We start from the raw sequence: 23,527 nt of genomic DNA, 5'->3' as shown, positions 1-23,527 counted from the left end.
GTATTCTATCATGTTGAGATGGAACAGTGAACTACTAAGGATGAAATATGACATCTCAGATAAGATCTAAAAGAACAGGATTTAGTTTTTGTCAAACGAAGATTTCAAAAGGAAATATATTTTGCTTCTACTAAACCTGGATTAGATAAATTGCATAGGCACAATGAGTTCGTCAAGTTTCTTTTTTTGGTAGAACAAAGTTCTGTTTATGTGACTAAATGGTGGATTAGAACAAAAACCACACCACTCCCAGGAACTTTAAGCAATTACAATGAAACATGGAAGCAAGGACACACACATAATATAACAAAAGCATACCATATCAACTGCTGGAAGAATGGAAATGGCTATGAAACATTCAGATAATCTGTCACAGCGGCCAATGGGAAGTCTTACATTCAGCTACATGTTATGAGCTATTGTCTGAAAGAAACAAGAACTGAAGGCCTTTACTCATCTATATGTCTACTTGGTAACTTGCGTTTTTGTTTCCCTGCTTTCTTTTTCCAGTATATCTTGCTTATGCTAGTAGTACTGTTATTCTTTACGCCAACTTTTCTAAACACCCAGAGAATTAGTCCATTGATAATCTTGTTGTAACAATCTCTCCATCCTTTGAAAACCAAGAGTGGTAGAAATATGACTGCTACGCCTACAGGAAATCCTAATGCTTGCATAGATCTCGGTCCTGCTAGAGAATTCATCATCTTCAGATGCTGGCTGCAGAGGAGGTACTTGTTCTCCGTGTTTGTTGCAAGATCTATTCAGTTGGAGGCCACACAGTCCCTTGTTTCCTATAAATGAATTTTCTCCATAGGTTGTCATTTGGTTGCGTTGAGGGATCATTCCAACCAGTTCGTGTATGATAAATTTAAGAAGGAAAGGAGGGTGACACTTGAAAGCTCTTCCAGAATACGCCCATCCAATTTGTTGAATGAGAGGTCTAGTGATTCCAGTTGCTTCAAATTTCCAATTGCAGGTGGAATTTGGCCAGTGAGAGCATTATGTGAGAGGTTGAGAAGATAAAGTGAATTGAGTTCTCCAATTGTCTCAGGTACTTGTCCAACAAAATTATTGTTTGTGAAGTCAATGGAGATGAAAGAAAGAAAAATCTTTTCCTGGGTGACCTTTAGCCCTTTAAGAGAAACACTGGCTTTATCCAGATAGTAATCTTGCAATATAAATAAAACCAATGCCAGATTGCAGGAGATCAGAGCGGGAATGCGTCACAGCTGAGTCAAGCATCATGGCTTTCAGCTTCAAGAAGGAATTTCTCAGTAGAATCCCACTAAAATTATTGGAAGCTATGTCAATAATTTGGAGAGCAGGCCAGCTGTAGTTGACCTCAGAGCAATCAATGTCCCCATGGAAATTGTTGGAGCGCAACACAAGTACATGGAGATTGGGCAAGCTGCTCAACCAGCAGGGAAAGGTATCGCTTATCTTGTTGTTTCCCACGTTTAACAACCTTAGATTCCTGCAATTGGATAAAGACTGAGGAATCTTCCCTTCCAATATATTATGGCTTAGATCCATGGTCTCCAAGCTACACTCTTCTGAAAAGTTTCCTGGCATATTACTTGTGAGATTGTTTCATCCTAAGTTCACTATTTTCAGTCCGGTCATTTGTTCAGCTAAACACGTTGGCACCCTTACGGTCAAACTATTTCTAGGCAAGTCAAGTACTTCAAGACCGGTTGCTTTACAAATTGAATCAGGGATAGCGCCACTGATTGTGTTGTTAGCAACTGATAGGAACTGGGCACTCAAGAGATAATTACCAAAATCAGGTTGGATTGAAGTAGCAAATTTATTGCTAGACAAGTCCACAGAGAACGCTGAACGAGGTAGTAATGGAATTTCCCCAGTGAGAAGATTTGAGTATAGGTCTAGGCTTGATAGATTGTTGGGAATTATATAAGGTTCTTGGAAATGTGTGAATTGATTAAGAGATAGATTTAGAACATAGAGAGATTTGTCAGTAATTCCCCATATCCAGTTTGGTATTTCACCTTTAAAATGACTGTCTGACAGATGTAGGTTTATCAAACTGGATTGGTTCTTAAGGAAAGAAATATTCTGCAGATCGCAAGAAACCAACTTTAAGGAACTAAACAGGGGAAGCAAGGCAATATCTGATTTACTGATATTTGTGTCAACTGATAAACCGCTGCATGAGAGGTCAAGTGTTGTAAGGTTCTGAAGCTTTGTGAACTTGTCCAACTTCACAGTACCATTGTTGGATGAAAGTGAGAGTGCTTCAACATGTTTTAGCTCAAGAAGGAACTCAGGTAGTGGCCTTTCCAAGTTGTTGGCAATCAAGTAAATTTTTGTTAATGGAGAATTCACGTTTTGTAATTGATCAGATATTTGGCCAGAAAAGTTGTTAGACAGATGTAAACTCTTTAGGGACGGTAAGGAAAACAATGATGCTGGAATGATTCCAGAAAGTGAATTATCGTGCAAGTCAAGGTATTCAAGTTTCTCCCAGTGAGACAGATTTTTGGGTAACGATGGCAATGAACCAGTGAAGCGGTTCAGATACAAATCAAGGTAGACAAGCTGGGTAAGGTTTGCCATAGAAGATGGAAGTGGGCCTGTAAACTTGCAGCTAGAAAGGTCAAGATGTGACAACATCCTAAGGTTCTCAATGGATTTGGGTAAAGTTCCTGAAAACTGTGTATAACTAAGGGCCAGTTTTTGTAGAGATCCATTTGAAGGAAATTCAGGTAAGGAACACCCAAGCATATCATTATGACCTATTAAGTCAATTATCTGCAGAGTTGGTATCTGGAATATCTTCTGAGGTGATTCTCCTGTTAAGCTGCAGGCGTGTAGACTCAAGACAGTTAGATTGGATAAGTCCGGAAAGAAGTCTGGAAATGGAGCCGCAGATAAATTGTTAAAATCAAGAATAACAGAGAGAAACTTAAGATCTGCTAAGGCATTGATACTGCCCGAGGACCAGGCATCAGTAAGGTTAAGACCAATAACTTGTTCTGCACCATTGCAACTGAGACCCTCCCATCGACAGCAGTCAATCCTCTCATCCCAATTCGTTGACTTGGCGGAGTGCTCCGGATCATAGGTAACATTATTTCTGATCCTCTAGACACTGAGCTTCCACTGCATCATTCATTAATCTACAGCAGATAGAGACTAGTAGTATCAACAAAAGCAATTGACTTCTCATTTGGACTGTGAACCAAAAGAGATATTCAGAGTTGCAATAATGAAAGGAAGTAGTAATAGCTAGTGAGAAACGATTGGAGAAAGTAAGACAAATGAGCTAGAGAAAGTTAATAAGGAAATATTTTTCGTCCATTCTGAATTTAAAAGACCTTGGAAAGAACCTAGAAGTTAGTCGCATTACTTGACAGACTAGTAAACTACAATAAACACAAATCAATCGGATAGAGAATATGCAAAAGGGGACTAATATTCTTTGCTACATACTTTAGTCAAAGGAAAGTTGAAGCTTTTTGACTTGCATGGGGATGTCTGGTCATCCTCGTGCGAAACTATGAATAAACAAGTAATGTAGATGCCTTTTCCAACGTTAGCATAGTTATTTTATTGCCCATGTGTTAGCACTAGTACAGACTGATTATTTGCCTATACTACATTAGGTGGAGATGAAACAGGCTCTACAATTTTATACTACCCTAAAAACCGTGTCTTAATCGATATGTTTTCTTTTCCTTACCACCCCTTAACTTTTATTCAAATAATGAGCTTTTAATCAAAAATCATAAAACTCGTTTCACTAAACTTGCCCTTTTCCGTCAAATGAATGAGCAGATATGCTGAATCATAGTTGTGAGCTAGGTTGTGAACAACACTTCCGTGAAAATGTTTGTACTTGGACATATATGACATAAAATTTTGAGTCTGATTCTTTCGGCTAATTTTAATTATTCAAGGTGGAAACGTTTCTTCACTTTGATAAATCACCGTAACCAATCATCTTTACCACGGACAATGCATATCAGCCAGGTGAGCAGGTAAAATATTCTGATTTTTCAAATTAGTTAACTCGAATTAGAAAATTTCTGCGATGTGGCTTAGAGAGGACCATAGACTAGACGAACAATATTCTGATTAAACTCTGGTGAACACAATTCTCTTACACCCTTATACTTTATTTATTTATTGTTTATAAGCCTAGCTAAAGTGTGCCAACATTAATTTTTTCATATGTATAATGTAATTCTTTTTCATGAAGAAAGCATCCTAGTAGAAGCACTTGACGTTTTAGATTTTCATGTTAGAGAATGCTTGTGTAAGTAACTCGTAAGCCTTGATTGTATAAGTTTTTTACATGATATTGGCAAAATACATAAATAGACATTTAAAGTTGTCATCCACGATCAATTAAATATCTTAACTATCTTTATGATAGATAGTTTTTTGTTATCATAAGTAGGGCCCTATCACCCTGACATGGCGCAACACGTGTGTATCTCATGAAATTGAGTATGTGAGTCCCTCAAAATGTGATTAAAAAAAAAAGTCCATCAAAATGACATTTTTTTTTCTCTTCGAAATTAACATTATTTGTGCCTTTTCGTTTAAAGCCTCAATTCTATAGAGTAGCGCTCTCTAAATGTACTAATATTTTGAACCAATGACACTCAAATGATATTCGATTGCTTCAGCATCTGCATAAGGTTTAAGTAATTGTATACCGTTGATCTTTTAAAAATATATCACCACAAATGGCAAGGGTGATTAGGAATATTTACAATATGATTTAGTTAACAGTGACATTGAAAGTACAAAAGTTTTCCTCAAAGAAACACTTACTGACCAAAAAAAAAGGGTGAGAATTAGGGGCCTTTTAGTTTGGTTGTTAGGAGATATAATCCCAACATATAAAATCATAAGTTTTCAATTTTTTATTGGATTTAAGGAGATTTAATCTCTATATAAAAATCAAAATTAACTAATAGTATAGCGTTTGATTGCTCTTTTGATTAGGATTTAAAGAGATTTAATCTCTACATAGAAATCAAACTTAACTAATATAACATTTGATTGCTCTTTTTTATTTCCTCATAAATGGTATCTGCTTAAGTTATGAAGAAGTTATGAAGAAAACTATATATCTGCTTAAGTTATGAAGAACACTATATACTCCTATTATTTTATGCGTGATATGGAATGTGAAATAAGAATACATGTATTAGTAATACATCGATTCAAAATTCTAAATTGACTAAACTAATTTTAGGTGATTTCTTTTCATTTGTCCAAGCCTAGGCGGACAGAGTTGTTCGGTACGTGTAATAGTGAAATATAGTAGGTACATCATGAAATTAGTTGACATGCGCGCAAGCTGATCCGAATTTCACGGTTATTAAAAAAGTGTAAGAAATGTTATTTTATTTAAAAAGTAAATATATTAGAAATTATATATAGTATATGTTATATATCCAGTTAAATATTTGACAAAAAAACCAAATGTTGTCGTATATTTTAATCCCTACATTACTAATTTTTGCATTGCTAATCCTTACTTACAATTCAGCATAACTTGTCTCTAAACCAAACTCCCCTAATATCTTCTTCCTCTAATGAACTTATTGGTTTAAAAAGGGTGAAAATCGAACTGTAAAACGAGTTCAACAGACATCATCGTTAACTCAATCAGATAATTCTCCTCTTGTTCAATCAAAATTAACATGACACGTGCGACACATACTTTTTCGTTTCTTGTTTTTTACAGTAGTTTTTTAGTTTTCATAGTTAACTCAATCAGACAATCCTCATCAATCTTATTAACTTTCAACAAGAAAATATTTTTCTCTCTCTGTTCACTTTTACTTGTTTCAATATTTTAAAAATACATTTTCACTTTTACTTGTCACTTTTAACATATCAGAAGAAGATAATTTTTTTTCCTGTTTTATCCATAGTATTAATTACTCATTTCAAATCATTTTTCAAATCCAATAAAAAGTATGGACCAATTAATATGGGTATCATGATAAATCATGCACTTCATTTACTATTTCTTAAGAGGTGTACAAAGTCTATAGTGGACAAGTAAAAGTGAACAGTGGGAATACAAGATTATGTTCAATCAAAATTAACATCACGCGTGCATTAAACACATACTGTTTTCATCTTTTATTTTTTAGTCTTCTGTGCATATATATTTCAGTATTTGAATACGTTTATTTGTTAAGGAATTAATCCAATTTTCAAATGTTTGAATTTTTAAAACTCAAGAACTTCTTCTTTTTTTCCGTAAATTTTTTTGATTGTTTTAAAATCAAACGCCACCTGAAAATGAGAAATAGAAGATTTTTATATGTGATATTTTTTTAGTTAATTCCAAATATAATGACATCTTTTTATATTTAATAATAAATTAATAGTAAACTTTCATTATAGATAATTTATAGTACACAAATATCTAAATTATTTTAAATACTACTAATATGTTTCAAATATTCTTTTTTTATTTTTAAACTCAGGGTTCAGTCAAAATGGAGGAACTAGGAAGCTGTTATAAATATCTCAAGTAGTGGATATCCATTAAGTTATAAATATCCCAAAATATCCCAAAATATCTCAAAATATCTCATGTCCTGTTGCTCCTATAAATAGGATGCACAGATGCAATGTTGAAAGAGCAGAAGTAATATAATCTGATATCTCTCTACATATTCTCTCTACATATTTCTCCTGTGTATTTACTTCATAGTTTTATTTCATAATACGTTATCAGCACGAGCCTCAGCCATCTTGAGCAAATACTTTGAAAGCCTCGAAGGTGCAATTCTTGGAATTACACTGAGTACAAGTCGTTGCCTCCTGGAGATAAAGTAAAGGACTTGCAGTACTTATTTAGTCTAAACAGTTCAGGTAACATGTTCCAAGTATTTTTCTATCTTTGTTTTGATGGTTGATTGTTGTTGACTTTAACAACTATGAAAATTTTAAACTGATTTTTGGGAGAAGCTCACCATCAACGTAGTAAGAAACATGGCCTTTCTTTTTTTAAATATTACTATGGAATATAGCACTTCGGCCTCTTTTTGCCAAAATATCTTGAAACCAAAGTTGCTGAAGGCCTTATGCCAATATTCTACTGGAAGGTTAGTTCGCAAATATGAATTGATTAAATGAGTTTATATCCGTGAACACCAGAAGTGGTAATATTTTTACAGGCTTATTGTGTTTATGATTGAAGATGTGTTAGAGAAAAATTCTCCACATTATATGTATGCCTTGATTTGCTCCTGAAGTAGCAATATCTTAAAAGAGGCTATAAGCTATCACGATTTGATATGCTTAAGGCGCGTTCAGATAATTATGTTTTATTCCTGAAGAATTAAAACTTTTGATAAATGTTATAAATATAGATCCATTCCCTGAAGTGAATGTGATAATATGTAGTAAAGCCTATAAATATAAACATGCATTTGATTGTGAAAATATCATGATCCATCTCCAGAAGAGGTAGAATAATTGAAAAGAAATATTCTGAATATTATATGCTTTTCTCCCGAAGTACTAAACACATAATTTTGCTCCACGAGTAGCAAACTTTCAATTCTACTCTAGAAGTAGTAAGCCTATGTATTTTACTCCTGAAGTAGTAAGGTTTTTAATTCTACTCCTGAAACAACTCTGAAATCTACTCCCGAAGTAGTAGAATTCAGAAATTTACTCCTGAATTAGTCAACCTTTAAACTTTACTCCCGAAGTGGTAAAACTTGAAACTTTACTCCCGAAGCAGTAAAACTCTGAAACTTTACTCCTGAAGCAGAAAGAATTACCAAAATATCTGAGAAATACTTTGAAGCAATATTTTCTTGTGTTTGAGCAAAATAACGAGCTATTGATGAGCGTCGTATTTCAAGCACATTTAAATAATCAGGTTTCATTCCCCGAAGTGAATGAACAAATACCACAACTTATCTCCTGGAGGGATAAAATACAAGGAATGTAGATGTTATATTCTGGTGGTATGAAAGTCAGACATTGCTATATGTACCTGTCGTACGTCGAAACATATTTCTAAGGCAAAAGGAAGAAGTGTAGAATGCTTTCTCCTATAACCACATTAATACATTATGGTTAGTTGTTATTGATTTCCTTGAAGGAAATAACAATTAATGTATTTCTTTATGAAGAATTTGATTATTATATGTTTGAGCTTAGATACAAAATTCTCAGTTAATGATGAATCTCCCTGAAGGAGATGTTTGAAATATTGAAGTTTAGAATTCAATGTTTATTTCGTGACACCAGTAGTGTCGAAATTTTCTTTAATGGTACCAGAAGTATTTAAGAAATATTTGGTAATAGAAATTAATGATCAAAGGCTCCAGAAAAGCTAATTATTTATTTACAAGTATCATGACACTAGCAGTGTCCAAATAATATATGATTATGGTGAACAAATTGATGTCTCTCGAAGAGCTTATATATGATAGTACCATTCATCTCAGATCATAATTATTTCGATCGGAAAATAAATTATAGTAAACCTGAAGTTTACTAGCGAGAAAAATGGTCATCATATTGAGACTACAGATGATTGGAAGATTGAATATCTCCAACTTATTACGGGTAGGGTCACATGTGTAAAGCGTTACCCGAGCATGATGAGATCGCATGTCACAATAAACCAGAAGTTTTGACATAAAATTTTATGCAATAGTAAACCAGAAGTTTATTAAAAGAAATAACACTCGTCATAGTAAACTTGAAGTTTACGGGTACAGATAATTTTATCAGTTGACAAGACCATTTTGATCGTCCTGATTTAAATCTGATGTGCTAATTGAGTATTAAAAAACATATTGAAGAACTAGAAGATTCTTCAAGAATTTGTTTGTGTTGCTTGTTCTCATAATAAGTTGATTACACCAGCTAATGTTGGGACTGAATCCCCAAAATTCTGAAAAATATAAAAGGTGAATGTGGGCCCCTTCACCTGTAATGTGATGTCTTAAATAGATGCATCTATTTAAGACAGTCACATGTATGTTTATTGTCAACTGACAGTTTGACATTTACAAAGTTGCTTGCTCAAAATAATTGAGTTGGAAGCACAATTTTCAGAATATGTAATCAAGACAATCATCTTGATAATGCTGATTTATATCTAAGTTGGTTTGGCATTGGATGCCTCCATAATACAGCTAAACCATTGCTTATGAGAACAGAGTTTCAGATGTTGGTCTGAGATATGATATATTGCATACAACACCACTTGTATGCTTCAGATCAATAAATTTTGATAAAATCTCCCCTCATATTTGGTTCAGGGTCAGGAACTAGATATTTTCATCTTTTAGCATTTGATGTGCGGTACATGATTAATGGATATACCATGATGCACACAGATGGATTTTCCCAAAGAAAATGGGGACATATGTCACTAAAATAAGGGGGAGAGAATAAGCAACTAAGAAATATGTTGTGAATTATCATCAGTATGATCCTCAGATAATTCAAGTCAAATGCTGGAAGCATTTGCTGACCCAACTATTTCATATTTCATCTGCAAAATGCTCTTAATGTCCCTGAAGGACAAAGTCTACAGCGTGCATGGAGCATGGTAGACCAATCGGTTCCAAATATAATAATCCTTGAAAAAGGGAGGAGCAAATGATCATAATAAGGAGGCAATGTGCTCTTGAAGAGCTACGACATAACACTTCATAAACCTTATAGGAGGTTCAGGTACCTGAAAATAATGAAGTGATGAGATCTCAGTAAGTTATGTCGAATTGCGAACCGATACAACATGATATCTTGTCGACAATATACAATATAGCGCGCAATATTGTATAAGGTTGTGAGGATTTGATTTCTACGTCTCTTAAAGCATGTTGACGTAGAATAATTACCAAGTAAAATGATCCATCTTGGTAAACGTAATGTTTATTGGGCCAGCAGTCCAAACAACAGAAGATGTCACATTAATTATACTGATGGATGCTGTCACGGCCTATGTGGCTTACTTGATGAAATTTATATGAAAATTCCTGAAGGATATAAAATGCCTAAAGCATTTGGTTTAAAGTCTCGGGAAATGTATTCAATCAGATTACAAAGATATGGTTTAAAACAATCAGGGCGTATGTGGTATAATCGCCTAAGTGAGTACTTGATAAATGAAGGATATATAAATGATGCAATTTGTCCATGTGTTTTTATTAAGAAAACAAAATCAGGGTTCATTATATTTGCTGTTTATGTTGATAACATAAACCTCATTGGAACTCCAGAAGAGCTCCAAAAGGCGATTGAATATTTGAAGAAAGAATTTGAGATGAAAGATCTCGGAAAGACAAAACTCTTTGCCAACTTCAACTCTTGAGAAGATGATATTCAAGATTGGAATGCGAAGACTCCGACATCTTAATCTTGATCTTCATCAGGGGGAGTGAAATACGCGTTGTACTCTTTTTTCCTTAACCAAGTTTTGTCCCATTGGGTTTTCTTGGTAAGATTTTTAATGAGGCAGCTCTCAAAGCGTATTTCTAGATATGTGCACTCTTTTTCCTTCATTAGGAATTTTTCCCACAGGGTTTTTTTTTAAATAAGGTTTAACGAGGTACATCATCTATTAATGGACATTCAAGGGGGAGTGTTATAAATATCCCAAGTAGTGGATATCCATTAAGTTATAAATATCCCAAAATATCCCAAAATATCTCAAAATATCCCATGTCATGTTGCTCCTATAAATAGGATGCACAGATACAATGTTGAAAGAGCAGAAGTAATATAATCTGATATCTCTCTACATATTCTCTCTACATATTTCTCCTGTGTATTTACTTCATAGTTTTATTTCATAATAGAAGCATAATTCTAACCATATTTTTGCCTTTAAAAGGAAAAGAAATAATGAGACAAAGACCTGCAACAAAGAAAGAACAAAAAGGAGAGAACCTTAAAAACAAACTGCTCCAAGTTCACCCAAAAAGGCAAAAGAAAACGCCACGTGGCACCTGCATACAGCAAGTCTGCCTGCAAGCACTTGCACCTGGCAAAAAAACAAAAACAGAACCATTACTTTGTTCATGACAAAATTCACAAATCGTATCAAACCGATAATTTAAATTAAATTATTAAAAAATATATCTGATTATAATTGATTTGATTTAGTTTTAATTAAAAAAAAAATCAAATCAATCCAACATTACATATATATAATTTTTTAAATATTTTATACATAAAAATATTTATTTGTAATATAATTTATTAAATTTCTTAAGTTTTTTGATCTCTTTTGTCTTTTGAAATATTATTTCAAGCTTAAATTTAGAATTTTGAATGGTCTAATAAGTTTTATAGCTCATACATGTTAGTAACTCAAATAAAATTCAAACCAAAATCAAATCAATACTAATGCTAACAAAAGAAATTTAATGCGAATGACAATAACGTTCGATATCTATTCTTTAGTTATATTGGTTTAGACACTGAAAATACATAACTTAATTTGATTTTTTCTTTGTCATATAATTAATATTTATTAGCCGTATTTATTTTAGCATGACATAGTGTTTTTAAATTATGATCATTTTCATTATGGCTTATTAATTAGCAATATTTACTTTATGCGATTTCATTATCTTTTTTGTTGAATATTTTATTACAGTGTCATTACCCACTTCACATTTTGTGTTATTTTCTTAAGAAACACCTTAATTATATAGTTGTATCTTATTAGAACTAAAAAAATATTTGAAGTAAAAGTTATATGCTTTGTATGAAGAGTTTTCCGGAAAAAAAAAATCTGAGAAACCTAAGGTTGAAAAATCCGACTTTTGTTGGTTTGGTTTGATTTGTAGATTTAAAAATCTGATACAATTGATTCGGTTTGGTATTTTTAAAACCCGAACCAATCCGGTCCATGAACCCCCTACTTCTCCATTTCCACTCTTCACATAATTACAAACACTTCTTCGTCCCAATTTATGTAGCACCTTTCTAATTTCGAAATTAAAATGAGTTTTTTTTATGTCTTTTAAATATTTTGAACTGTCAATTAAATAAAGTACATCTTAAAGTTATTTTAAATATGTAAATTTATCTCAAAGACTTAAATAATAACTATGTGAAAAAAAACAAAAAAAAAAACAAATTTCACACCTTTATGTCCACATTTCTGTGAGATAAAAAAACTGTACATACCACTTGTGTGAAGGCACATACTAATAAAAAATTTCAATTGCCCTTTTACAAGGAAAACAAATACTGTACTCGTATTGAGACAGAGACCTGCAAAAACTAGTCTGAATTTGTACATTTACGGAAGGTGCAGTACTAGCTTACTAAAAAACGCCACGTGTCTTCCTAAATCACTCCACTTCTCCATTTAGTTTCCACTCTTCACAAATTTGAAAATACACACAACGACGTTTATCAGAGCAACTTCTATTACCGGCGGTAATGGCGAATCCCGGTCAACGGAAAGGATTAGTTATCTCTGCATAAAATAATAATATAAATGACAAAATTATCCCTAGAGTCCCTCAAAATCCTTTTTCTACTCAATAATGTGGAAGGTGTTTTTATAAATAAACAACTTCATCTTGAAAATGATGCAATTACTACTTATAATTTTAAAACAACAATACAAACAGTCAATAACAAATACAGTTAATAGTCAAAAACACACTTCAAATATTATATTTTTTTGAGTTTTCTACGTAAACTTATCATGTGTGAGAGTTTCTTATCTAAACTATCACCAAGTAGTTTGCAAAACACACCTCAACTATAGTTGTTCACTTTTCCTATCGCCAACTAATTTGTAAAACACACATCGTTAAAAATGAACAATTGATAATTAATCGCAGCTAACAAATTTCAGCATAACTGATTCCAACATAAGTTATCCTCAAACCAAACAACCCCTTAAAAGATTCTAAACACATAATTGTCCTTACAAGGAAAAGAAATAATAAGACCAAGACCTGCAACAAAAAAGGAAAAAACGGACAGATACATGCAAAAATTAAATGCTCTAAATTGACCAAAAACGCCACGTGGCACTGCAAAAAGCAAAAAAGCAGAAGCATTACTTTTCACTTGTCCATTTCCACTCTTAAACAAATACTTACTTGTGTTGCCTGCAATGGCGAATCCCGGCCACCGTAAAGGTTACAACGTAGAGTACAGAGCAAACGATGACGACTCATGGTACAGCGTACGACTCGTGTTAAGAAACCAAACCATGACTCTGAAGTACGAAGGTTATCCCAAGGACTTCGACATCATTTTCAACGCCAGAGACTTCAAAACGAAGGAGGAAGTGAATGAACTGGTAAGGAGGTTCAGGGGCGTGTCGCCGCAGGTGCAGGATAGTGAATGCGGTAGTCTCAAGGAAGGAATGATTGTCTGTGTTGCATGTAATGCTTTTGGCGGTGATGATATGTTGTACTACGACGCCCTTATTGAAGCGGTGAGTCGTGTATTGCCGGAATTGCTTTTTCCGTCCGTATTTCCTCTGTTTTAAAGTACTAGCCTTTATTATTCCTGTGCTCCAGTTTAGCATTTTGCCGTGAAAATTTTGCTTACTTTTTTGTCAAATTGAGTAGTAGCTCTTTGCATGTGAAGATCACATATGTACTCCCCCGTTCCAATTTATGTGATATAGTTTGACTAGGCATCAAGTTTAAGAAATAAAAGAAGATTATTAAAACTTGTGTTCTAAAATAAGTCATAATATTTATGTGGTTGTAAATCATTTCATTAAGGCTAAAAGGAAAAGTTTTAAGTTGAATTATTTCTAAATATATAAATATATTATTCTTTTTCTTTTCGGGTCAGACTAAAAAGAAAAATGTATCACATAAATTCAGACAAAGGGAGTATTACTTTACTATTTTTTTTTTTTAGAGAAGATAAGAAAAATAAGACGGCAAAATATCAAGATACAGAACAAATAGAGCAACACATAGTAATAGTGTAATACACACATAAAGATAATGATTCAACGCGATACCAAAATAAAACTACTAAGAGAAGAGGAGATGGAAAAGCTAGACACATCCCCCCTCCCCCACACAGCGTGACAAAACACAACTACCTACTAACCTTCTATTCTAATCCTCGACCTCAAAATCTTCCTATCTAAGGTTATGTCCTCAGCAGTGGCGGATCTAGGATTTTCATTCAGAGTGTTCGGGGAAAAAAAGAAGCTAAATATACACTGTAATTTTTTGCCGAGGGTGTTCAAAAGTTAATATATGCACATAAACACAAAAAATTTACCCTATCTATACATTGTAATTTTTTGCCGAGGGTGTTCGGGTGAACACCCTGGCCTCCAAGTAGATCCACCCCTGGTCCTCAGTCAGCTGAAACTGTGTCATATCCTGTCTAATCACCTCACCCAGTTCTACCTCTCCTAACTCCTGCGACCACCAATTTCTCACACCTCTTAACTAGTGCATCCTCACACCTCCTCCTTACATTCCCGAACCATCTTAATCTCGCTTCTCTCATCTTGTCCGCCTTGGAGGCCACTCCGACCTTATCCCATATATCTTCATTCCTAATCATATCTCTCCTAATATGACCACACATCCATCTGAGCATCCGCATTTTCGCTAATTTTATCTTCTGAACGTGAACGTTCTTGACTGGCCAGCATTCTGCCCCATACAACAATACTGGTCTAACCACCCACTCTGTAAAACTTACCTTTCAGCCAAGGCGACACCTTATGGCAAAACACCTCGCAGGCGAGCCTCCATTTCATCCACCCTGCTCCAATACGGTGCGCGACATCATCGTCAATCTCCCCGTCTCCTTGTATTATGGAACCTAGAACTTGAAACTTCCTCTTTTGGGTATAGCTTGTGCTTCGATCTTCACTTTCACATCTGTCTCTTGCGTCATATCACTGAACTTGCACTCCATATACTCCGTTTTAGTCCTGCTTAACCTGAAACCTTTAGATTGTAGAGTCGTTCTCCAAACCTCCAGCCTATCGTTAACTCCACTACTCGTCTCGTCAATCAGAATTATTTCTTCTGCAAATAGCATACACTATGGCACCTCCTCCTGAATATGTCGCGTCAATTCGTCCATCACTAAGGCAAATAAAAATGGGCTAAGGGTTGATCCTTGGTGTAACCCCATCACAACCAGAAAGTGTTCTAAATCACCTCCCACTGTCCTAACCCGAGTCTTGGCACCCTCATACATGTTCTTAATGGCCCTGATGTAGGCAAAATGCACATCTCTAGACTCCAAGCATCTCCAAAGGTCCTCCCGAGGGACTTTATCATATGCCTTCTCCAGGTCAATGAACATCATGTGTAAGTCTCTCTTTTTATCCTTATACTGCTCCACCAATCTCCTGACAAGATGAATAGCATCTATAGTGGATTTCCCCGCATGAATCCAAACTGGTTCTCGGATATCGAAACATCCCTCCTCATCCTCATCTCAACCACCCTCTCCCAGACTTTCATAGTGTGTCTTAGCAACTTGATACCCCTATAGTTATTGCAACTCTGAATATCGCCCGTGTTCTTGTAATATGGGACCATTGTACTCCACCTCTAATCCTCTGGCATCTTAGCTGTCCTAAAGATGAAATTAAACAACCTAGTCAGCCACTCCATAGTTGCCTCCCCTGCGCTCTTCCAAAAGTCTACCGGGATCTCATCTCGCCCGGTGCTCTTCCCCTCCTCATCTTACGGATAGCCTCTTTAACCTCTGCAACCTTCATGCACCTACAGTACCCAAAACCTACCCAAAATCTCTACGACTCTCGGAATGCTCTAACTCCCCAGCACGATATCCTTGTCCCCTTCTTCATTCAAGAGCTTAACTTTTCATTTTTCTGTTGGTTCAATGGTGTGATCATTTCCTTTCTATCAATAAATGATAGCTTAAATTTTCTTTGCTTCCTTGGCTTTGAAAATATTTGAGGAAGCAGAAAATCAAAATTTATGTTATTTGACAAGTGACAGCAGAAACTACTGAATCACTTCAAATTTGACCCTTCCTCCCTTTGATAGGTACACAATGTGGACCATTCATTTGGAAATGGAGAGGAGGAGTGTTTATGCACCTTTGTGGTAACTTGGCTTCATGGTCCAAAGAAAGGATTCTTAACCTCCACCAGAATTGAAGGCATGTGTACCATAAAAGATGTTCCTCAAGTTGATCCTAAAATAGCTTCCTTCTTGGAATTGGTGAACCGGAATCTCGAGAAATCCTCTTGCATGTTGACTTCTGCTTCGATGCATGAGAGTTCTGCATCTAAAGCATCATCTTGTGAAATTGGAGGCAGTAATTTGACTTTTAATTCATCCTTTAAGGCAAGTTTACAGTGTTTAATGCTCATAAATTGGGGTTAAGATGCATGCACCTAACATTGTCTGCTTCCTTGTTCCATAGGGAATTAATAGTGCCAAGAGTACTGTTGATGTCACAACAGGAGGTTTGCTCAGAAACTCCATCACCTGTTATGATGCAACACTTTCACCTTTTTTAACTTCTTTCTTGTGAGTTGCAGCAACAGAGAGTAAATATAGTAGGGATCAGGAACATGACGAAGATCTTGGAGGGCAATGTCCAAGTTCCCATCTTATGCTTATTGAAAACTTGGAGAGAAACTTATTACCATCATCATTCAGGGATTTTATACATGATCACACTTCTGTTTCATCACAAGTATACATTTTACCAAGTCTGTCTATGCCATATGCAACAGGTTTTATTGTGGTAGATTGTGAAGAGAAGCTTCAGAAGATACACCGGTTTTTGGATAATCCAGCCCAACTTATTGTGTCCTCAACTGGAAGGTATGTCTCATGCATTCAATCTCTTCACTAAGAATGTTTTTCTTAATAGAGTGCTTAACTTTTGTTATCTCTTTTCTCATTGTATTGTCTGCAATGGCATGTATAGTTTGCCATCTGATACTGAAACTATAAAGTCTTCACTATACCTTTGTTCTATACTATTTCTATATGAACAAGGCTTGTGAATTGTGATAGATTAAAATCTTTCTCTAGCTACACTATGCATTTGTGGGCTTAGAGGCTAGTTAATTAATTTCATTTCTTGAGCATAGATCAAACTTGACAAGGACATAAAGAATTTTTTTTGTCTCCTCTGCTCAGGAGAGAGCTTCCTTGATAAAATGATCTTACCATCTAGATATTCTGGGTGTGGTACCTTCTATAAGCAGGCAACGATGTAGAGTTTCTCAAGCTGTCAACTGTGCTATCTTCTGACTTCTTTTTTCATTTCTTTTTCTTCGGCAAACACATATGTATTATGGCATATTATCTTCTGCTGCCTTGTGATTTGAACTTCACACCTTTGTTATTTCAATTATCTTCACACCTTGTTAGAGCCCAGAGGCCATCTGTGTACTTATATGTAAAACGTAAGCCAAGCATACTTATATCTGGTGTTCTGAAATAGAGTCACCTTAATCTAGCTGATATTTTATACATACCTCTGCTTTGTCCCTGGGGGAAGAGAGGAGGGGGGAGCCAGTCACCCAATACCTAAAAGAAAAAGACTACCATTTCCTTATTTCTCAGTATCTAAGATTGAAATTAAGTGATCTTTAGATCCTGCAATATCAATTTCTGAGATAAAAGATAGTGTAGAAGCAGAGTACATAGGTATGAATGCAACTCCCTTTCGCCTCAAATCCTGTTTGATGCTGCTTCTTTTTGCCTTGGGCATGGAATTCCTAGTAATTTATGTATTTCAAGATCCTCAAACCTTTCCCAACTTGTTCAAGAATGTAATAGACTCAATCTGCCACCAACAGACAGGAATTCTAATATGCACAATAGGTCACCTGACTATAATCAATGGTAACATGTCTCCAAATAGATGAGCTATAGGTGCAGGTAATATTTTCCCCTTTCACAGTAGTAATTCCATGAATCAGTTAGCAACTTGTGGCACTCTTTGCTTTTCTCTATATCTCAATCTCTAAAAATTGGGTTACTCAATCCCCTAATATCTACTTGGTAATGAACCATTAACACCGTGTTTGGGTGCCACTTTGGCCTCTAATGCTGTTTTAAGTTACAAGTGATTTAGGTATTCAAGATCCTCATGTAGTGCTCTCCAAATTTGTGCAAGAACTAGACCCTGCTGCCATTAATGCAAACAATCAAGATTTTCATTCTTGTGCATCCATTGGGGCTGTTCACGGTTCAGTTTGGATTGGTTTTTGGTTAAAACCAAACCCAAACCAATTTAGTCGGTTTTTTTAAATCTTAAAACCAAACCAAATATAATATATATTTATCGGTTTAGTTATTATCGGTTTTGGTTCCGTTATTCGGTTTTTAACCAGACCTAAATATATACTCTTCCCTTCTTTTCTTTTTTACTATTATTTCTTCACGTTAACAAACAATAAAAAGTGACAGCTTTATTTGGGAAATGTAACATCATTTCGTTAAAATATACTAAGAACAAGTTAAATATATTTAGCTATATAGTGTCTTATGATATAAAGCTAGAATACTCAAAAGCTAAAGATTCTTGAAACTTTTTCTTCCTATGGCACAAGAAAGATTGGATAATCCTTATGGAGGAAAAAAATGTGATTAAATTTTGTGAATTTCATGGTAATTTCAATCTAATTTAATATATCATGTATTGTCGGTTTGGTTTTTTCTTCAGTTTTATTTTAATAGAACTAAACCCAATATTATCAATTTTTAAAAATTTAAAACCAAACCAAATCCAAAAAAGTGCCGGTTTATTTAATCGGTTTAGTTCGATTTTTAACCAAACCATGAACACCCCTAGGCCATCCATTATCTAGATTGTAAAATTAGCTACGGAGTCATGTGTTTTTTGTTGTCTTTCGCAGGCCATTGGTTATAACTGAAAGAGATGTAAGGCTTGGCATGATTAAGATGTGTCCAGGAAGCTACAAACCTCAGGTAAGACTTTACAACTTTCTAATTTTATCTCTCCTAATATGCCCACACATCCATCTCAGCATCCTCATTTATGTAAATTTCATCTTCTCATCATGAGAGTTCTTACCTGACAACACTCTACCCCATACAACATAGTCGATCTAACCACCACTCTGTAGAATTTAGCTTTAAGTTTTGGTGGTACTTTCTTATCACACAAGACCTCACCTTGGATATGCCGCGTCAATTCGTCCATTACCAAAGCAAAAAGAAACGGGCTAAGGGCTGATCCTTGGTGCACCCCATCATAACTAGAAAGTACTCTAAGTTTCCTCCCACTGTCCTTACCAGACTCTTGGCTCCCTCGTACATGTCCTTAATAGTCCTAGTGTATGCCACAGACACACCTCTAGCCTTCAAGCATCGCCATAGAACCTCACTCGACACTTTGTCATAAGCCTTTTTGGAGGTCAACTAATACCATATGTAAGTCCTTTTTCCTCTCCCTATACTACTCCACCAGCCTCCTCACAAGATGAATGACTTTTGTAGTTGATTACCCCGACATGAATCCGAACCGGTTCTCGAAAATAGACATACCCTTCTCATTCTCATCTCTACCACCCTAGCCGAAACTTTCATGGTGTGGTTTAACAGCTTGATACCTCTATAGTTGTTGCAGTTTTAAATATCACTTTGTTCTTGTACAATGCAATCATTGTACTCCACCTCCGTTCTTCTGAAATTTTCCCGTCTTAAAAATGACATTAAATGACCCAGTTAGCCACGCCAAACCTGCCCTGCCTGCACTCTTCCAGAACTCCACCGAAATCTCATCTGGCCCGGTCGCTCTTCCCCTACTAATCCTACGCGTAGCTTCCTTAACCTCCTCAACCTTTATACAACTACAATACCTGAAATCACGCCGTCTCTCAGAGTGCTCCAAATCACCCAGCACAATGCTCCTGTCCTTCTCTTCACTCAAGAGTTTATGGAAGTATGCATTGCATCTCCATAGAACAAGTGCCTCTTCTACCAATACTTTACCTTCCTCGTCTTTGATGCACTTCACTTGGTCCAGGCCTTAGGCCTTCCTCTCTTTCGCCTTGGCTAGCTTGTGCTTTTTATGCCCGTCTTCTAGTTCTACATATAAGCGTTCGAAAGTTGCCATTTTTGCTGACATAACCGCTAACTTTACCTCCTTCGCCACCTTATACCTTCCCTTCCTCGTCCGATTTTCTCTTCGTCCTTGCTCTCAACCAACTCACATTGCCTCCATTTTCCCTTGAACTTCTCCATTCCACCACCAATCCCCTCAATGTCCACCAACGTTACCCCTCAAGACCTCCGGCACCTATCTCGCTGCTTCTCTAATGCAACTAGTTGTCTTATCTCACATACCGTCGGCATCCCCACTACTCCCCCAAGCCCCTATAGCCATCAGCTTCTCGCCCATCTCCTGAGCTCTGGCAGGAGTCAAGCCACCCCATTTGATCCTTGGCCGGTCATACAAACTCCTTTTCTTCCTCTTCCTTTTAATCTTCAAATGATGGGTTGTGAGATTCTTGCTCGGGAAAACCTTGCCATCCTTACAAAGACCTCTATCACCCTTTCTAAGGAATAAGTAATCTATCTGGGTCTTAGCCATCGCACTATGGAAGATAACCAAGTGATCCTCCCTCAGGAAACTCTAATTAACTATTACCAACTCAAAAGCTCTTGCAAAATCCAAAAGCGAGGCTCCTCCTTCATTTATATCTCCAAATCCACGACCTCCATGCACGTCGTCATAATCCCTTGAAGTTGTCCTGATGTAACCATTGAAATCTCCTCCTACAAATAACTTCTCGGTGGGCGGGATACCTCGCACAACCTCGTCCAAATCCTTCCAAAAACACTTTTTGTCCTCCTCGCCCAAGCGGCCAAGCCCGCTTGCGGAGCGTAAGCACTAATAATGTTCAAAGTAAGCCGTCCAACGACTAGCTTAATCGTCATCATCCTGTTATTGACCTGCCTAACCTCTACCACATGCTCCCTAAGCTCCATATCTACTAAAATGCCTACCCGGTTCCTATTCCTCGAGCCTCCTGAGTACCAAAATTTAACCCCGTCTACATTCCGTACTTTGGTTCCTACCCATTTGGCTTCCTGGACGCAAGCTAAACGTCACACTGGCACCTGTTGAATAAATTGCCAACTCCTGAATCAAATTCATGCATGAACAAGCTTAATTTGTTTGTCAACTTCCATCCATAGTTGCAGTATCTCCCTGGTTTATTTGTATGCAATATCATTTGTTGAATATTGAGCTTGCTCAAGTCATATGCATTTGAATTCTGGTGGTGTCTCCAATTATAGTTGCTCTATTGCAGTTATCAGCATTGATCTCCCTAACCCCACGTTCATGTCTTTATGTAGGATATGTGTCTAGGAACAAGTTTGGACAAAGATCTGATGGTGGTCCGTTCAGGAACAGAGACATACGAAAGAGCAATGCAGTTAAAAAATTTATTTCTAGAGTTCACGAGTCATCTACAGCAGCTATATAAGAAGTTCTCTGGGGAAGAGATGATGATTTTGCAGTTCAACCAGATGATCTATTCATAAAGGTGTAAAAACTAGTATGCGCTGGTATATACTCGTGTATATTTTGGCCATTGCAACACGTAAATTCTTGAAAGAGAAGCTGTCGTTTCTCCTATAACATTAGAAGATTTAGGTTAGCTTTTTATATTTTACATCTCCTTAAAAGGTGATCTATTAAAGTCATGCTCACCGGGCTTCTAAGAAAATGCCTTTTAGCAAGCCTGTTATATATAAACAAAGTTGTAATGCTGCACATGAGATACAAACTCATGACCTAAAGCAATTTTTGAACCATCTTTGTCACTACACTAGAAGCGAACTTTTCTTTATGTTTTGGAATTTAGCAATATATATATTGTTTTTATCATATTTGCTATATGTAAATTTTCAGGAGATTCAATTGAATTCCCTTCATTATATCTAGCTAGCTCCGTCCAGCTCGTTGTGATGTTGGGAGTTAAATTTTTGTAGTTTCTTTGCATATTGCATTCTTATGCTGTTGGTAAATATTACGGGTGCTGTTGAACTGAGGATTTAACTGCCCTCCATTATCGAAACATGGAGTTGAGATATTAATTTTACTTATATAGTATTTTTTAAGGATATAAAAAATTAAAATGTCATTCATCACAATTATACTTATGTGCCACTTGGATTTGGCTCCAGTGTAATTTTGGGAAACTAATTTTTGGAAATGGTATATTTTAATTTCAAAAGTTTTCTATAAACATTTATAGAGTCAAACCTCTCTGTAATGACAGTATTTGTCCGAAAATTTTTGTAATTTCTTTGCATATTGCATTCTTGTGCTGTTGGTAGATATTACGGGTGCTATTGAACTGAGGATTTAACTGCCCTCCAATATCGAAACATGGAGTTGAGATATTAATTTTACTTATATAGTATTTTTTAAGGATATAAAAAATTAAAATGTCATTCATCACAATTATACTTATGTGCCACTTGGATTTGGCTCCAGTTTAATTTTGGGAAACTAATTTTTGGAAATGGTATATTTTAATTTCAAAAGTTCTCTATAAACATTTATAGAGTTAAACCTCTCTATAATGGCAGCATTTGTCCGAAAATTTCATGCTGCTATAGTGAAGTGTTGTTATGTATGTATAATGGCATTTGATGTCTGGATCTTATTTAGCTGTTATAAACAAAACTACGCAAAAAAATTATTTTTCTATACTTTTTATCTTAGAAACGAAAACAAAATACTTGTTACTCTTAAAATCTCAATTGATTTTCATGTTTCTTTAATTAAAAATTGAACTGACTACTAAATTCATAACTAGGTGTACAAGAATTAAAATCTAAGAAACATATGCATTTAATTAATTGAAAATTTAAATATTTCAAATTTGACTTAAGAATTTTACAATTGTAGGTTGTTTCGTAAATTCCAGTATCTTAGTGGTAATACAACGCTTGAATTGATGAAGATTTTTGTCCGAACTTTCAGCAAAAACGAATTCAATAGCTTTTTCTTGACAATTACCATAAATATTTAATATTATATTTTTATACATAACATAATTCTTACAATATGTTATCACACAATGTTTGAGTAGGATTGTTATAGAGAGATAATTTTACAAAGAGTATACCGCTATAATGAATGTCACTGCTATTATAGGTAAAATGCTGTTATAGAGAAGTAAAATATAACATGAAAAATTGATTCCGGAGAAAATCAGGCCGTTATAGTGAAATGCTACTCTAACGAATGATAATTATAGAGAGGTTTGACTGTATTAGATTAGTTTTATGAAACATTTTGGTTTTATTCCAAAAACAATTTATGTTTTAACTGGATGGTTTTGAGTAGGAAAAATTAGAAAAAATCAAAATCTATACTATGTGGATTAAAATTTTTGAGTCTGTGTTGGGGATTTTCGGAACTAAAGTTTCTTTGGAAAAATAAGATACTGTACAACCCAAATGGAGGTTTTGTTAAAGGGAAAATCACATATTAATACCACTTGAAGTTAAATATTATAAATTATATTAATACTTTTTCTTATTTA

The 23,527-nt window shown here is 35.2% G+C and overlaps 2 protein-coding genes across 2 annotated transcripts; one reads left to right on the top strand and one right to left on the bottom strand.

Moving 5' to 3' along the window:
- Positions 1-1,593: 1,593 nt before the first annotated feature.
- Positions 1,594-11,641, bottom strand: LOC132619599 (receptor-like protein 6). The gene is made up of 5 exons (XM_060334454.1): positions 11,634-11,641; positions 10,951-11,017; positions 10,848-10,891; positions 3,148-3,198; positions 1,594-3,013 (listed from the first exon to the last, which is right to left on the bottom strand). The coding sequence occupies exons 1-5, from the start codon at positions 11,639-11,641 to the stop codon at positions 1,594-1,596; spliced, it is 1,590 nt and encodes a 529-aa protein (XP_060190437.1).
- LOC132619350 (uncharacterized) lies at positions 11,541-21,859 on the top strand. Its single transcript, XM_060334281.1, has 6 exons — positions 11,541-13,444; positions 16,017-16,319; positions 16,399-16,441; positions 16,517-16,805; positions 18,854-18,926; positions 21,324-21,859. Exons 1-6 carry the CDS (start codon positions 13,118-13,120, stop codon positions 21,510-21,512), a joined length of 1,224 nt encoding a protein of 407 aa, XP_060190264.1. The 5' UTR covers positions 11,541-13,117; the 3' UTR covers positions 21,513-21,859.
- Positions 21,860-23,527: the final 1,668 nt, after the last annotated feature.

Source organism: Lycium barbarum, chromosome 11 (assembly GCF_019175385.1).
Source record: "Lycium barbarum isolate Lr01 chromosome 11, ASM1917538v2, whole genome shotgun sequence".
Taxonomy (NCBI): Eukaryota; Viridiplantae; Streptophyta; class Magnoliopsida; order Solanales; family Solanaceae; genus Lycium; species Lycium barbarum.
This window is presented reverse-complemented; position numbering and strand designations above follow the sequence as displayed.